The sequence below is a fragment of the Aulonocara stuartgranti genome, assembly GCF_965226115.1.
Source record: "Aulonocara stuartgranti genome assembly, chromosome: 3".
NCBI classification, from domain to species: domain Eukaryota; kingdom Metazoa; phylum Chordata; class Actinopteri; order Cichliformes; family Cichlidae; genus Aulonocara; species Aulonocara stuartgranti.
This window is the reverse complement of record NC_138941.1, coordinates 53,156,251-53,172,092: the sequence shown is the minus strand read 5'-3', so window position 1 is coordinate 53,172,092 and position 15,842 is coordinate 53,156,251. Positions and strand designations below refer to the sequence as shown.

The 15,842-nt window shown below is 41.9% G+C and overlaps 5 protein-coding genes across 5 annotated transcripts in view; 2 read left to right on the top strand and 3 right to left on the bottom strand.

The window, feature by feature from the left end:
- Positions 1–15,842, bottom strand: part of LOC309702756 (uncharacterized protein) — a 156,707-nt gene that overhangs the window by 74,151 nt on the left and 66,714 nt on the right. The gene's annotated exons all lie outside the window — the stretch shown is intronic.
- On the top strand, positions 1,177–1,765 carry LOC309702748 (histone H3.2). The gene has a single exon (XM_082527384.1). The coding sequence runs from the start codon at positions 1,342–1,344 to the stop codon at positions 1,750–1,752; it is 411 nt and encodes a 136-aa protein (XP_082383510.1). The 5' UTR covers positions 1,177–1,341; the 3' UTR covers positions 1,753–1,765.
- LOC309702758 (histone H4) lies at positions 4,211–5,601 on the bottom strand. Its single transcript, XM_082527396.1, has one exon. The coding sequence runs from the start codon at positions 5,216–5,218 to the stop codon at positions 4,907–4,909; it is 312 nt and encodes a 103-aa protein (XP_082383522.1). The 5' UTR covers positions 5,219–5,601; the 3' UTR covers positions 4,211–4,906.
- LOC309702725 (uncharacterized protein) lies at positions 9,236–13,360 on the top strand. The gene is made up of 4 exons (XM_082527353.1): positions 9,236–10,201; positions 10,288–10,402; positions 12,088–12,224; positions 12,372–13,360. The coding sequence occupies exons 1-4, from the start codon at positions 10,100–10,102 to the stop codon at positions 12,630–12,632; spliced, it is 615 nt and encodes a 204-aa protein (XP_082383479.1). The 5' UTR covers positions 9,236–10,099; the 3' UTR covers positions 12,633–13,360.
- LOC309701990 (histone H2B 1/2) lies at positions 13,497–15,191 on the bottom strand. The gene has a single exon (XM_082526349.1). It carries the CDS (start codon positions 14,661–14,663, stop codon positions 14,289–14,291), a length of 375 nt encoding a protein of 124 aa, XP_082382475.1. The 5' UTR covers positions 14,664–15,191; the 3' UTR covers positions 13,497–14,288.

Genomic DNA, 15,842 nt, shown 5'->3' with positions numbered 1-15,842 from the left:
GAGATGGTAACTCATTTTGAACAGGGCTAGACTGGGTATCCTGTTCATCCACTTGTGGATTGTCCAATCCAGGCGAAACTGGGAGTGACAGTGAGGTAGTTGTCGGAGGAAGGTGGGGAGGAGTAGAGGGAGGGGGCTCTCTCACCTGGTCATTCACAGGGGGATCCAAGACTTGGGAAGGGTCCACCAAAGAAGGGAATTCCATGGTGGCGGAAGGTCGAGGTTGTTGGGAAGATTTAAGTATATTCACGTAGGACTTGGGGCATTTAAAGAAAGTGTGCCCTTTCGCACCACAGAGGGAGCACTCACTTTCGTTTTGGCAAATTTTAGCCTTGTGGCCCAACTCACCACATTTCCAACATTTGACAGTGGGGCATTCTCTCGCCTGGTGGTCTGGACCTTGGCAGATGAAACACCTCACCGATTGGCCCGGATAAATAATCCTGCCATTGTAGGGGCCCAACGAGATGGAATTCGGAATAGAAATTATATGTCCAGCTTCGTCTCTACGCATCCGAACTTTGTATTTTCGGACTCCATACCAGAATCCGAATTTATCCACTGGCTTGACTGGGGGTTGAAGAATCTCGCAATACCTTTTAAGATATAACTCGATATCTTGGTCTGGAATCCTTCCAGTCCAGAACTTAACAACAAGAGTCACTACCTCTACCTGGACAGAAGACTCCACTTGCCAGTCTTTCCATTTCGGATGTGATGCGTTGGAAAGGGAGATCTCTAAGAAGCGACGTAAGGGTGCCTCTTCGGTGAAACACAGCTCAAAATCCCGTTTACTGGGCAGAGCGATGAAGGAGTATATGTCCTGCACATTCAGCCATGATGTTTGCAATATCAGCTCTTCAGCAACATAATCACGGGTCGGGGGGTCCCCGTCTCCGATGTACTTGAGTCTCACCCATAAATTGCTGAAGTTTGAAGCAAACGATAATGGGGCATACGGGGGCATGATTACATAACTAATAACCAATTGCTCCAGTCTTTCCGCGTCCACTCATTTTGACAGGTTCTTTTCTTCGTAGTATCGAGACTGAGAGAAAATGTGGCCCGATCGGCTCAAAGCCTCGCTTATATTTCCGCAGAGCGCGCGCAGCTTCGTCACGCACCAATCGCAGAGAGGCTTGCGGCAGCGCGCAACATCAATGCACTTTTCTCCAATGAGCAGCACACACCGAGGCGGGGCGATGCTCCACGTGGAGCCCGTCACCAATCACGAGCCGGAGCGGCACCGCGTCACAGCCAGTCACACACTTTAAGAGCAGCGAGTCTCCTCTGTTCGCTACATTTTCTGCTCGTATCACAAGAAAAGAAAAGTGAGGAAGAATGGCACGAACCAAGCAGACTGCTCGCAAGTCTACTGGCGGCAAAGCCCCCAGGAAGCAGCTGGCCACCAAGGCCGCTCGTAAGAGCGCCCCGGCCACCGGAGGCGTCAAGAAGCCCCACCGTTATAGGCCTGGTACCGTGGCTCTGCGCGAGATCCGCCGTTACCAGAAATCCACCGAGCTGCTGATCCGCAAGCTGCCCTTCCAGCGCCTGGTCCGCGAGATCGCTCAGGACTTCAAGACCGACCTGCGCTTCCAGAGCTCTGCTGTCATGGCTCTGCAGGAGGCCAGCGAGGCTTATCTGGTCGGACTCTTCGAGGACACCAACCTTTGCGCCATCCACGCCAAAAGGGTCACCATCATGCCCAAAGACATCCAGCTGGCTCGCCGCATCCGCGGAGAGAGAGCTTAAGCTGAACGCTCTCCTACAAACAACGGCTCTTTTCAGAGCCACCTCACTCACTCACACCAAGAGCTCGCTCCTTTATTCTTTTTATTAGTATTCTTTTTATAACACAAGTTTTATGCTCACTTGAATCTTAATGCTGTTTCTATACCAGAAATTACAGTTTACATCAACGTGGAATTCACTGACTTTATTTTCACAATTGCCTCACTATGGCCAATGTCATTGGCTGGGCCTTTCACGGACCTGTTTACGTCTTCATGCATTCTCAGTCATCCAGGAAAGTAAATCTCCAAAAAGTTGATTCTGTTCATAGATGTAAAACAAATATGCCAGCAGTTTATCTCAGTTAACGAGAGGAGCAGGCATGTGTGTGGCTCCTTCACATAGTGGACAGTGAGTTGTTGTGTGGGACACCAGTAGTCCATGTCTGTTGCTGTAACAGTAGTTCATGTTGAGAATAAAACATCCCAGCTCACTAACTTGATCGGGGCAATAGTGCCTAAAATCTTGCATCATTTTGCCGAGAGATCTTTTACTTTGTGGTCATCTTAGATGGACAAAAACCACCAGGTCATTCAGTGTTCCCTTAGTGCTAATGCATATAAGAGATGTTGGTGTACTATAACTGAACTAATGTTAAGTCCTTAAAGTCATATTCTTTTATTGTCATGACTGTATTTGAAGCTTCCTTTTTTTTGGTATGATACCTGATTTATATGGAATATGGCTGAAGTAAACTAAAGCCTAAAATACTTACTCAGTCATTTGTTTAATGGTAATTTAACATTAAGTAATTCACATATAAAACTATGAATTGTAATTTTAAATGGTTTAAAAGCATGAAGAATAGCATATGTAGGCAAGTATATTTCTCCTCTTTTTTAAAAAAATAAAAAATAAATAATAATAATCAAGAAACAAAGACAAAAGCAGGGCAGGGTTTGGAGGTTGAATCATCCATCCCCACCAATGCCAAAACCAAATCTAAGCCCTTGTCAGGATCATCCCCCACCACCTGCAGCTGGCCGTCCACAACGACGAAGAGCTGAACAAGCTGCTGGGCCGACAACATCCAGGCCAAGAAGAATGAGAAAGCTGAATAAAATCCAGCCACTTTCCTCAACCAACTAACAGCTCTTGTAAGAGCCACTCACCTCTGAGAGTACACTTGGTTAAAGTAATGACACTAAATCTTTAATCCATAGGTGTCAAACTCATGTTCACACTAGAACTGAAGTGGGACAGCCCTGTTAGTCTATCAGTATGTGCAACACATTTAGTTGTTTTAGTACATGAATAAAAATCTGAAATCTGTGAAGTTATTACCCAGACTTTTCTTTTTAAAAACTTGCTTTGAAACCAGAGATCTGTGTCGTAAGTGCATAAGATAAGATGACCTTGATTAGTCCCACAGGTGGGAAATTTGTTTCGTTACAGCAAAAGTGCAAAGTTATGTAGCAGAAATTAGAAAACACTGGTATGCAATAGAATACAAATGCTATATACAACTGAGTAAGAAAATAGAAAAGTACAACTTTGTCAGAAAAAAAGAATTGCACATATAGCAGTCTTATTGCACTTGTGTGGATGTGTGTGTTTGATCAGCTGCAAGTCTTTGTTGTAGAGTCTGACAGCAGTGGGGAGGAAAGACCTGAGTAATCTCTCTGTCCCACATCGTGGGTGCTGCAGCCTGCCACTAAAGGAGCTGCTCAGTGCTGTCAGAGTTTATGCTGTCAGAAGCATAAACATTGTCTCATTGTTTGTTCCTTAAAGTACTTGCATTAAAACTTAAAAACAAGACAGCTGAACAGATTAAAGAGGTTCAGACTTATAATTGTAAATCACTACAAACTCATTTAGGTCTAAGATTCATTTAGACCGAAAGCGAACCACAGCTGTGAGCTACATGCAAACACTAGTGGTGTGGTGTATTTTCTGTCATTCTGATCCACTCCTTCAAAGTAGCTTTTTTTAAATTATTATTATTATTTATACCTGGACGCACGTCAACTAAATGTAGACAACCTGGCAAAACTTCTTGTTTGCGATGTGGGTCGTTTCATCACAGATCATTTACAGTTGCTTTTGATACTTTGTTTGCAGTTTAAACAGACATGTTGCATTTCAAGTGCATAAAATCTGCGTACTAAAACATATGTTAGACAATGTTGCTTGTATGAAGGTTATGTCAGGATTGTGAGAGTGAGTAAGCCTTTCAGAAAGGAAGATCACATCAAAACTGTTATATTGATATGATTGGTGAAGATGATATTTCAGGCACACATCAGGAAGAGGTTTAAGAAGCTTCATTGGGTTTCAGCCACTCATGTCCACCTTTTACTAGATCAAAGGTGGGTTAGTTACCTAAAAAAAAAAAATAAATTTAAAAAAAAGAATCTACTAAGCAAGCACTTCTGTTTCAAGCAGATTTATGGCAGGAAGACATTTACAAATAAACTGATGAATAAGTGAAATTTATTATTTTTCTTTTGTTTGGTCTATGACTGTTCAGTGAGTATTAATAAACAGTGGTATTGAATAGGCCTGTAACCTGTGAAGTTCAGTTTGTGGTCATGACAGTTATTGTAACGTTGTGGAGAAAAGCACGCATTACAGCTGAATCTTATAGCAAAACGGAGAGTCAATATAATCTTGTAGCGTCCCTCGACAGAAGATCAGCGTTCCGGTTACCGGTGTTTATTCAGAATAGTAACACGGGCTAATGTGGGCCGTAGCCAACGCCAAAACAACGGGGAAAGTGCGCTCTACAGCAACAGCACAACCCCCAACACTCTTCTGTCTTCCGCCACACACAAACTACTCTAATCCCCGCCCCCGAACACTGTCAGCCAACCACACACCTGCTCTCCTCCAGACTGTCATTGGTAGCTGATGTGATTGACAGGCTAACCGGCCTCTCGACTACTGCACATTCAAGGACACTCGGTAAATCACCATGCTGCGGATGTGGTCCAACTATGCCGTAAGTAATTGGCAATTCTGAACACAATACACTGATAACACAACAGTCAACTGACTTGTAACCCAGTCCGTTACAATATGTAGGCAATGTCAGTCGGTCATAAGGGAACAAAACTCTCAAAGTGAAAGTGGGTGGCTCTTAAAAGAGCCGTTTGATGGATTAGGTCGAATGAGTTTAACCGCCAAAGCCGTACAGGGTGCGGCCCTGCCTCTTCAGAGCGTACACCACATCCATGGCGGTCACAGTCTTCCTCTTGGCGTGCTCAGTGTAGGTGACGGCATCACGGATGACGTTCTCCAGGAACACCTTGAGCACACCACGAGTCTCCTCGTAGATCAGGCCGGAGATACGCTTCACTCCGCCACGGCGAGCCAGACGACGGATAGCGGGTTTGGTGATACCCTGGATGTTATCACGGAGAACTTTACGGTGACGCTTGGCGCCTCCCTTGCCGAGTCCTTTGCCACCCTTGCCCCGTCCACTCATGGTTACAGTTTCTTCTTTGAACAAACAAAGTCGAATGAAGTTCAATCCCACGGAGCCGTCTTATTATGTGTGCTCAGCGGACGTAAAAGGAAACAGACGGTGCGAGGCTCGCTGGACGACTCGAAGCTCAGTGGCTCCGCCCACTCCTCTCTTCTCTAAATGTGGAAATGTTGTCTTTTGTTAATGACAAATCAAATCTAACCGAATGGAGGCTCACAACAAATCGCACCCACAATGTCATGTCAGTGTTTTTCGAAATCTACAAGTGTATTTACTTGTGTACAGTAAACTGCGATGGAGACAACCAGTGCCACTCCACCCCCAATGAAGCCTCTTAAACCTCTTCCTGATGTGTGCCTGAAATATCATCTTCAACTCTCAAAATCCTGACATAACCTTCATACAAGCAAGATTGTTTGCAGTTTAAACAGACATGTTGCATTTCAAGTGCATAAAATCTGGCTACTAAAACATAAGTATCAAAGGCAACTGTAAATGCTCTGTGATGAAACGACCCACATCGCAAACAAGAAGTTTTGCCAGATTGTCTACATTGACGTGCTTCCAGGTAAAAAAAAAAAAAAAAAGCTCCTTTGAAGGAGTGGATCAGAATTACAGAAAATACACCACACACAAAGTGTGTTTGCATGTAGCTCACAGCTGTGGTTTGCTGTCGGTCTAAATGAATCTTAGACCTAAATGAGAGTTTGTAGTGATTTACAATTATAAGTCTGAACCTCTTTAATCTACTCAGCTGTCTTTTTTTAAGTTTTAGTGCAAGTACTTTAAGGAACAAACAATGAGACAATGTTTATGTTCTTACTACACAGATTTCTGTTTTTACATTAAGTTTATAAAAAAGAAAAGTCTGGGTAATAACTTTACAATTCAAGTCAGTCAGATTTTTATTCATGTACTAAAACAACTAAATGTGGTGCACATACTGATAGACTAACAGGGCTGTCCCACTTCAGTTCTAGTGTGAACATGAGTTTGACACCTATGGATTACAGATTTAGTTTCATTACTTTAACCAAGTGTACTCTCAGAGGTGAGTGGCTCTTACAAGAGCTGTTAGTTGCTCTAAGACAGTCGCAGGATTTTATTTAGCTTTCTCATGCTTCTTGGCCTGGATGTTGTGCAGCACACCACATTCAAAATTACAATCCATAGTTTTATATGTAAATTATATAATGTCAAATTACCATTAAACAAATGACTGACTAAGAAATTTAGACTTTAGTTTACTTCAGCCATATTCCATATAAATCAGGTATCAAAGGGGCAGGGGCTTGAGCACCTTTCCTGATGGGTGCCCAAAGTGCCCTTTTGTTGAGGCAACTTTTAAAAAAAGAATTATTTATTTATTTATTTTTTATGTGTGTGTGCAGAGTCCTGTCTGTGCCCCTCAACAATAATATTTAACTATTAATCACAGTTTTGCTAAATAAAAGGCTCTGGCTTGCAATTTTTGCAGGTGAATTTTTTTCAGGTGAATTTTTGCAGATGAATTTTTGCAGGTGAATATTTTTGCAGGGAAATTTGGAGGATAAAAATTCAGTGTCATAAATTCAGTGTCTAAAAATACTTGAATTCTGATGATACTATATTTCTTCCATAGAGAAACACAAGTTAACTCAGAGACACAGACTGATGCGACAAAACCAGTAAGTAGGTGTACAGCGAACACTGTAGTGTGTAGCACCCAGGAGTATTAGCTTATTACGTACACGTTGGTAAGCTGTCTTGTTGCAACTGACGAACTGAAACAAACGAGCGTGCTGTGTGTGCAACAGCGCGACAAACATTACCTGTCCTTTTATTAACTGCACAGGTAGTGCTGGTCACAGCTGCTGGCTACCTGTGTAAGGCTTTCATGGGTCTGTAGCTCTGTCACCGTTTTAGGGAACATATTTAGTTTTAAAGCAAGTTTCCGGGCTTTTCCTGCCTTTCTGGAGGGATTATATTTCACTAAAAAACGATCTAATATGCATGTCCACATAATTATGCATTATTATAATATTTAAAAAAAAAACACAAGCTGTATTTTAAAGAACATACATTAAGAAGCAGATTATATTAGATTTATATTTTAAATAAGACAAAATTTGGATTTTACAGCAGTAAAATTATTGTATCTCTACAGTTTAAACATGTAATAAGCTTTGCCCCTGCACAGAGTGGATAGTGAAACAAATGGAATCATCATAATGACATTATTTCATATTTATATTTATATTAAGAAGAGAAGCAAAGAGTGAATCACAGGCAGAGCCTAATTTATTTCTCACAGTTTTCTGTTGCTTTATGGTTCCAAGCGCTGTCACCAATCTTTGCATTTTGTTATTATCTCATGATACTTGTTTAATCAGCTACCATCTCTATGGACTTTTTAATGTCTACAGTCTCAGATCAACACAGCCCTGCCCTCCAGTACTATCAGCAGCAGGAGCAGCAGGAACCCCTCAACAGCAACATTTTACCCATCAGGTAAAACATCGGCTTGTGCCGTGATATTTAAACCGAGCAGCATCACTGACTTTCAGCTTGTTGTGTTTGTGGATATATGACTGACTTTAATTATCCATAAAATCATCACAATCTCTGTAAGATTAAAGTCAACTATTGAACGGCGTATATTTTGAAGTAAAGGCTTTTAAACCAAGTTAGTACAAACATCGCTAATGTCACATAACTTACCCGACATGTGGCCAACAGTAATGTTTTAATGTTCTTCATTATAAAAACATTTGCGCATAAATAAGTGACATAATATTCAGTACTTATGAAGGCTACACCAACCCATCCTTAAAATTCAGGGAAATTAAGGACGCATTTGAGGGCCGCATTTCGAGCAGCCTTTGAATTGGGACAGCCTTCGTCGTGTCGCTGTGACGTAATCGGCCTTAAAATGCGGCCTTTAATCAAATCAAATCAAATCACTTTTATTGTCACATCACATGTGCAGGTACATTGGTACAGCACATGTGAGTGAAATTCTTGTGTGCGAGCTTCACAAGCAACAGAGTTGTGCAAAATACAATAATGTAAACAAGCAAAATACAAGAATGGCTACATCTGAAACTAATAAATATATGTACAATATATAATAGTATATGCATTTCTGGATGTGTATACTAAATGTTTTTCTACGTGTGTGTGTGTGTATACACATTTTTACAAATTAAATAGACTAAACAATAAATAAAAAATATAAAAATATACAGAGTGAGACATGTGCAAAACAGTGGCATTACTGTACAGTGTGGAGTGCATAATGTTGAAGTTCCAGTAGTGAAGCTGGGGTGTCTATGAAGTGTTCAGCAGTCTGATGGCCTGGTGGAAGAAGCTGTCTCTCAGTCTGCTGGTTCGGGACCGGATGCTGCAGAACCTCCTTCCTGATGGAAGCAGTCTGAACAGTTTATGTCTGGGGTGACTGGAGTCCTTGATGATCCTCCCCGCTTTCCTCAGGCACCGCTTCCTGTAGATGTCTTGGAGGGAGGGAAGCTCACCTCCAATTATCCGTTCAGAGCACCGCACTACTCGCTGGAGAGCTTTGCAGTTGTAGGCGGTGCTGTTGCCGTACCAGGTGGTGATGCATCCAGTGAGGATGCTCTCAATGGCACAGTGATAGAAGGTCCTGAGGATGCGGGGGCTCATGCCGAATCTTTTCAGTCTCCTGAGAAAGAAGAGGCGCTGCTGCGCCTTCTTCACTGTTTTGTTTGTGTGTACTGACCACGTAAGATCCTCAGTCAGATGTACTCCAAGGAACTGGAAGCTGCTCACTCTCTCCACAGCAGCGCCGTTGATGGTGATGGGGGTGTGTACTTCTCTGCACCTCCGGAAGTCCACTATCAACTCCTTTGTCTTTGCGACGTTGAGGGTGAGATGGTTGTCTTGACACCAGTGGGTCAGGGCGCTGACCTCCTCCCTGTAGGCCGTCTCATCGCCGTTGGTGATAAGACCCACCACTGTAGTGTCGTCCGCAAACTTCACAAGGCAGAATTGACAAATAAAGTTGACTTTGACTTTGACTTTTTGACTTTGATGTTGGAATTGTTAGCGGCTGTGCAGTCGTAGGTGTAGAGTGAGTACAGGAGAGGGCTCAGTACACACCCCTGTGGAGCACCAGTGTTCAGTGTGATGGGGGATGAGGTGATGCTGCAGGTAAGGCTGCAGACCCCAAATCTGGTCATTGGTACTTCCTGGCTTGTGTAGTTACTAGGTAACAAAAGCCCAACACTGCCCCTAGCGTCCTGGAGCACTTCCGTTGTGTTTTGGAATTTGCATGTGTTTTGGGGTTTGCAAGTGTTTTGGAGTTTGTATGTGCTTTGTCTCTAGGGGCCACCGTAATTTTGGCATCTAGTCGCCAACTTTCTGCCCTATAATAGTTCAACAAATGAGCCTTTTGTATTATAGTTAGTCTAGTTGTGTGTTTATAAAGTTAAAGTGCACATCATCAAGTCAGGTGGGTTTGTCATTTCCACCATGTGCAGTACAGTACACAGTGAAGTAAGACCATAGTGCTGCATATAACAGACACAGGATCACAAAAATTGCATATATGGAGAAACTACAACAAAACGAATAGATATACGTAGTGATGGGACGTTCTGTATCGAGGCTTCGAAGCTTCTGTCGAGTAATGGAGGGGGCGTTTCCGCGATGCGCGTATCGAGGCTTGCTTCATTCATGGGAGGAGCTGAAAATGATGACGTCTGAAGCCTCGCTGCCCGGCTGTACCACGTGACTGTTTCAGGAAGTGGTTCGAACTTTGCCGTGAGCTATGACTGAGATATAAATCCCTCAGACTTCATTCAAAATGTGGATGTTTGATGGAGAGTTGCGGTTAGTGAGAGTTTGGAGACAGTTTGGAGGTTTATGAGAGTGAGGAGAGAAAGTCAGGAGAGAATGGAGCCAGCTAAGAAGAGGAGGATGTCCTCCCCTGTGTGGGAACATTTTGATCTTATTCCTCCCAACAAGGTATGTAAATTTCTACAGAAGATGTATTTTCATAATACTGATGGTGCAATACAATTTATGTTAAGCTGTCTGTACTTTTGTACAAGGTGAAGTGTTTGCTATGTGCCAGGGAGCTGGGATATAACAACAACACCTCATCCATGCTTAGGCACTACAGAGCTTTGCATGAGAATAGGAACACCAATTGTGGAGCAAGACCAGGTGAGCCATCAAATGCAATGATAATATAGCATGCAGTAGTGATGGCCCGCTTGAAGCTGAAGCTCCGGTGCATGTGTCAAAAAAATCAACACACTGCTTCAGAAGCACTGTGTCGAAGCTTGATTCGTTTGGCCAGAGTCACATGATCAGTGACGTCCGAAGCTTCATTTAGAGTGTGACTGCTTCGGTGTCTGATTCAATGGTTTATAAGCAGGTGAATCATTCGCGGGATTTGTGGAGTGTTTTGATGGTGACAGATAGCGAACCACTGATCATTCTACTGAGAGATTTGGAGCCAGCGAGGAATAGAGGAGGTTCTGTTGTGCGGGAGAATTTTGAGTAGATTTTTGTCAATCGGGTGGGTTTTCCAGCTTTGTGTTCTTGTTGTTTGCCGGAGGTTTCTTCCTGTTAAAAGGGAGTTTTTCCTTCCCACTGTCGCCAAAGTGCTTGCTCATAGGGGGTCATATGATTGTTGGGTTTTTCTCTGTATCTATGAAGCGCCTTGAGGCGACTTTTGTTGTGATTTGGCGCTATATAAATAAAATTGAATTGAATTGAATTTAAATTTTGTTTTGTGCGTGTTTATTATATCTGAAAACGGGAAAAAGGTAAAATGTCAAACATCTGCTTCCATAATATAAATATCATTAAATAACTTTAGAAAAACTTCCACTTGACTCTTTACATGTAATGTTGTAAAAATATATATTTTATTGTTTAATTAATCTGAAAATGTTAGTCTGCCAAATGTGCAGCAATTTAATGTATTTATTCTCTTTAGCTGATAGTTTGTGGGGCCCAGGTAGACTGTATAACTGCATCTCTACCAGTTTCTCTGCACTCCAGCCTCCTCTGTGCCATGTGAAGGGATTTTCCTTAAGGCAGGAGAAATTATCTCCACGAAAAGGAACAGGTTCGGCCATCGCACACTAGAACAAATTCTCTTTTTAAATAAAAATGAAAAAGGGTTACCGTCAATGCATCATGTTTTTAATTTGCAAGTTCATAAGCATTTTCCTTTTCCATTTCACAATCAATTCTACCCCCAGCTCAAAAATATGTCTGGGAAAATTTCCCTAATATAATATTATTTATAAATATACCCCTCCGGCGATTAAATGCATACGTGCATGGAGGCAGGACCTCAGAGCAGAAGCATACTCCATAAAGTGTTGTACATTATTATATGTATATATTATATGTAACGTGGTATTTTTCAATTATTGTATTTTACCAACATCAAGAAGTCACAAGCAAAGACAGACCACACCATGATGCATATTTAAACAAGGAGAGTTTACTGATCAAAACTATTTATTAAACAAATAAAACACATTTTTTTAACCACCAAAAAATACACGTTCAAAGCAACACAATGGCGGCCCAATATCAGACAGGATTCCACTCTGTAGAGTGTGCAATCATAATGAAGCGGTTGGTTTTATTTTGTGGATTCAAGCTGCTCTTCATATTTTTGGCCACCAAATGTCACCAGAGAGGACTGTGTTAAAAAGCTTCGAGTAATGAACCGTTTTTCAATACAAGCGTCAGTGCTTCAGAAAGCTTCATTTGGCCATCACTAGCATGCAGTAATGTTACTAAATGATATAACAATATTATACAAGTGCAATAAGTTACGTGTGTGATATTTATATTTGTGCTTTGTTTTTATTGTCTTTCCTCAGGAGAACAATCTCAAATAGATGAAGACCTGGTTAGCATGGTGATTGAGGACTCCCAGCCATTTATCATTGTGGAGGACAAAGGATTTAAAAGATTTGTTGAATCATTAAATCCTAGCTATGTTCTCCCCACTAAAAAGGTCATAACAGCAGTGAAAATTTAGTTTTTACAGAATAAAATGTGAACAGGCAGGACTGAACCTCAAAGCCTAAGTGTGTAGCTACACTACACACTGCTTCACAGCCACGTCGTACTTTTAAACAAAATGTTTTTTTCTTTCCTTTAGGCCCTGAAAGTCATGGTGGAGGCCAGGTACCAGAAGATGAAGGAGAAAGCTAAGGCCAGCATTGAGAAGGCAGCAGCTGTGAGTCTGACATCAGATATATGGACCTCCAACACAGAGGCCTATCTTTCAGTCACCTGCCATTTTGTTGATGAGTCCAGCACATTAAATACTGTTGTTTTAGGAGTGCAGTATTTTCCTAATGCACACACTGAAGAAAACACAAGTGAAAGGCTCACTCATGACAGAATGGGCAATTACTGACAAAGTCACATGCCTAGTAACAGATGGGGCTGCTAATATGAGGGCTTGTGCAAGGGAACTACGACTCAAACATGCCATATGCATAGCTCACACCCTGAACGTAGTGGTGAAGAAGGCCCTTGACCAGACCCCTGAGCTCTCACATCCTGAGCTCTCTGACATCCGAGCCAAGTCCAGGAAGATCACGGGATATTTCAGGAGCAGTACCCCTGCAAAACTAACTTCTTAAGTGGCTTAATTACATTAATTATTAATTATAGTTCTGCTCCCTTGACAATCTAATGTATGATTTTTTTTAAATTGTATTTTGTAAGGAGAGGCTTTCAGTGATACAGGAACGACCATGGGCTGGACTGGGACAAAAAAAAAAAATCGGCCTGGGCATTTTGACTAGAGACTGGCCCACCAGGTATTATAGGAAAAACCATAAAGCCTTTGAATGAAAACAAATGCTGTTGTCACAAGTGATGTACACTGTCTTGTTGGTATATGTGTATCAATCTAATAAACTTAAACCTACACCATCCTCCCTATTCTGGCATTCTAAACTGTACCCGAAAGTAGACTGCTTGGTTGAGTCAACCTCCTGAACTATCTACAACACACGGTGAAAACCTGAAATTAAGACAGAAGACTAGAGGTGAGACATGATTACTGAATATTAAAAATAAATAAATAATATTTTATTAATAAAATAAACAGATATTGAGGTCCAACGGTACATGATGGAGCCAAATATTGGAAGGCTGGAGGACCCCCTTAAATACTGGGAGAGACAAAAATATGTCTTTCCTCACTTATATAAGGTAACACTGACATACCTGTGTACCCCTGCCTCATCTGTGCCCTGTGAGCCGACTATTTTCAAAAGCAGGGGAATTATTGTCCAAAAAAAAAAAAAAAAAAATCTCCTACGACCTGCCACAGTGGAAAAACTGTTTTTAAATAAAAACCAATGACGTGTTCCCTGAACACTAATCACGGTCCACACCTCAACGCTACAAAAGCACAACCACTGTCCACACCCTAACCACACCTCACAGTAAATGATCATTTCCATTTTAAGCATTTCCAAATAATCATTTTCCATTCTGCCAGTATAAATATACACAGTATGCTGCCATCACTACAATATACATGTTTTACACACTCCTTTTGTTGTTGACATTTACAGGCTGTGTGCAAAAGGCCACACTTTTCAAATTCATGCCAACTAATATTTTTATGTCCAGTAGGTGTCCTGCTAGAGCAAATGAAGCTTCAAGACGCTTTGTGCTGGGGTGAAAAGCTTCACAGCTTCATAAAGCGTCATCTATTAGACCTATACGACCTAACTAATATAGACAGTGCAATAAAAAGACGCAACTTCGCATATCAGGAATAAAATAAAAAGTATGCTTGAACGGTCAGATACTAAGTTGCTGTAACTCTGCGTTTATCTCTCTACAATTTAAAAAAAAAAAAAATCGGGAATCCATTTCGGTGATCTGTCACTGCAGCGGATTGAGACAACGCAGTGACACACAGGCGAACATCTGCGATTCAAGTGCAGAAGTTGGCAACAAAGTAATTGTACGTTGAATAATAGGACGTATGCTCGTCAGTTTAAAGTGTGTGGCTCTGAAAAGAGCCGTTGTGTTGGCGTCTGATGCCAGTTTATTTGGAGCTCGTGTACTTTGTCACAGCCTTGGTGCCCTCAGACACTGCGTGCTTGGCCAGCTCACCGGGGAGGAGCAGGCGCACTGCGGTCTGGATCTCCCTGGAGGTGATGGTGGAGCGTTTGTTGTAATGGGCCAGGCGAGATGCCTCGGCTGCGATGCGCTCGAAGATGTCGTTGACAAACGAGTTCATGATGCTCATGGCCTTTGAGGAGATCCCGGTGTCGGGGTGGACCTGCTTCAGCACCTTGTACACGTAGATGGCGTAGCTCTCCTTCCTGGTCTTTCTCTTCTTCTTGCCGCCCTTGCCGGCGGTCTTGGTCACGGCTTTCTTGGAGCCCTTCTTGGGCGCCGACTTGGCGGGTTCAGGCATTTTCTCTCTTCAATACTCTACAGCAATGAATGAGCTCCGTGGCTGAGAGCAGCGCTTTTTATACAGGCTGTATGCTAATACCACTGCGCGGGCCCTCGGATCTCATTGGTGGAGCCGCACAGTGGGCCGGACGTTGTGTTGGAGGGAGTTTGTGAACTGTGCTGAGACAGGCGCGCATCTAACAAAGACAGTGGGCTGTGTGATTGTGTCCTCGTTTGCTGAGACAGTCATTTGTTCTAAATGAGCAGTAAATGTATTTCCAACTAAGCACATCGCTTTGGCTCTGCACAGTTTTAGTTAAGTTCAATGTCTCACTACTGCACACATGACACTGAACCATTCACTTTTTTATTATCTGGTGTTCATATGTTTTTTTAGCCGTTGATTTCCATTATTAAAATAGATATCGATGTAGTTCCTTTCTGTTTCCACAAGTTTACACTGCTTACACTGCTTTCCAGCAGGTCAACAGCGCAATCTGTTGACCTGCTGGAAACTCTTGCACAAAATGACTTTGTCTTTTAAAAGATGTAGGGAACCTCTGGCCTTTATTAATGATATCAGTTAAAAATACATTCATAAATGTGAAATCTATTCTCAGTTATTTTAATAACAACTGCATTATAAAAGTGTTGTAAATTCTTTAAGAGAAGAAAGGAAATCAAAGGCAGCACATGCCTTTGATTGTTGGAATATCCCAAGGGGCTATTGGGACGAGTACAACCAGTATGAATCATAAACGCCTCAGGCATGTCGATGAGCAGGTTGTTTAAGATGACAATCACACTAAGGAAGAGCTTTAAAAAGCTGAGCATAGCCAGTTGGTACGTGACAGTACACTGTTACTTCATGGCTGCAGAATGTCAGTGAAAAACAGCCAGCAGCACTAAATAGTTTATTTTTGACTCCACTTAGTGGATTCCTGCATTAATACTCTTGAACTGTAAACTGTAAAACATATCAGTGTCTTAAACACACATTAATAGTCTAATTATTCTTAAATATAATGATGCTATTGTTTGTCTGGATACAACTTTGCTTTGATATTTCTGCAGTCTTTCATTTTGTCTTTAGATATTTTAATGAGTGAATGAAGTCAGACTGTAGATTGTCCTTCTTCTAGCTGTACTGACTGACCTTTGACCTCATGTGTTGATGACTCTTCACCTCTGTCTCCTC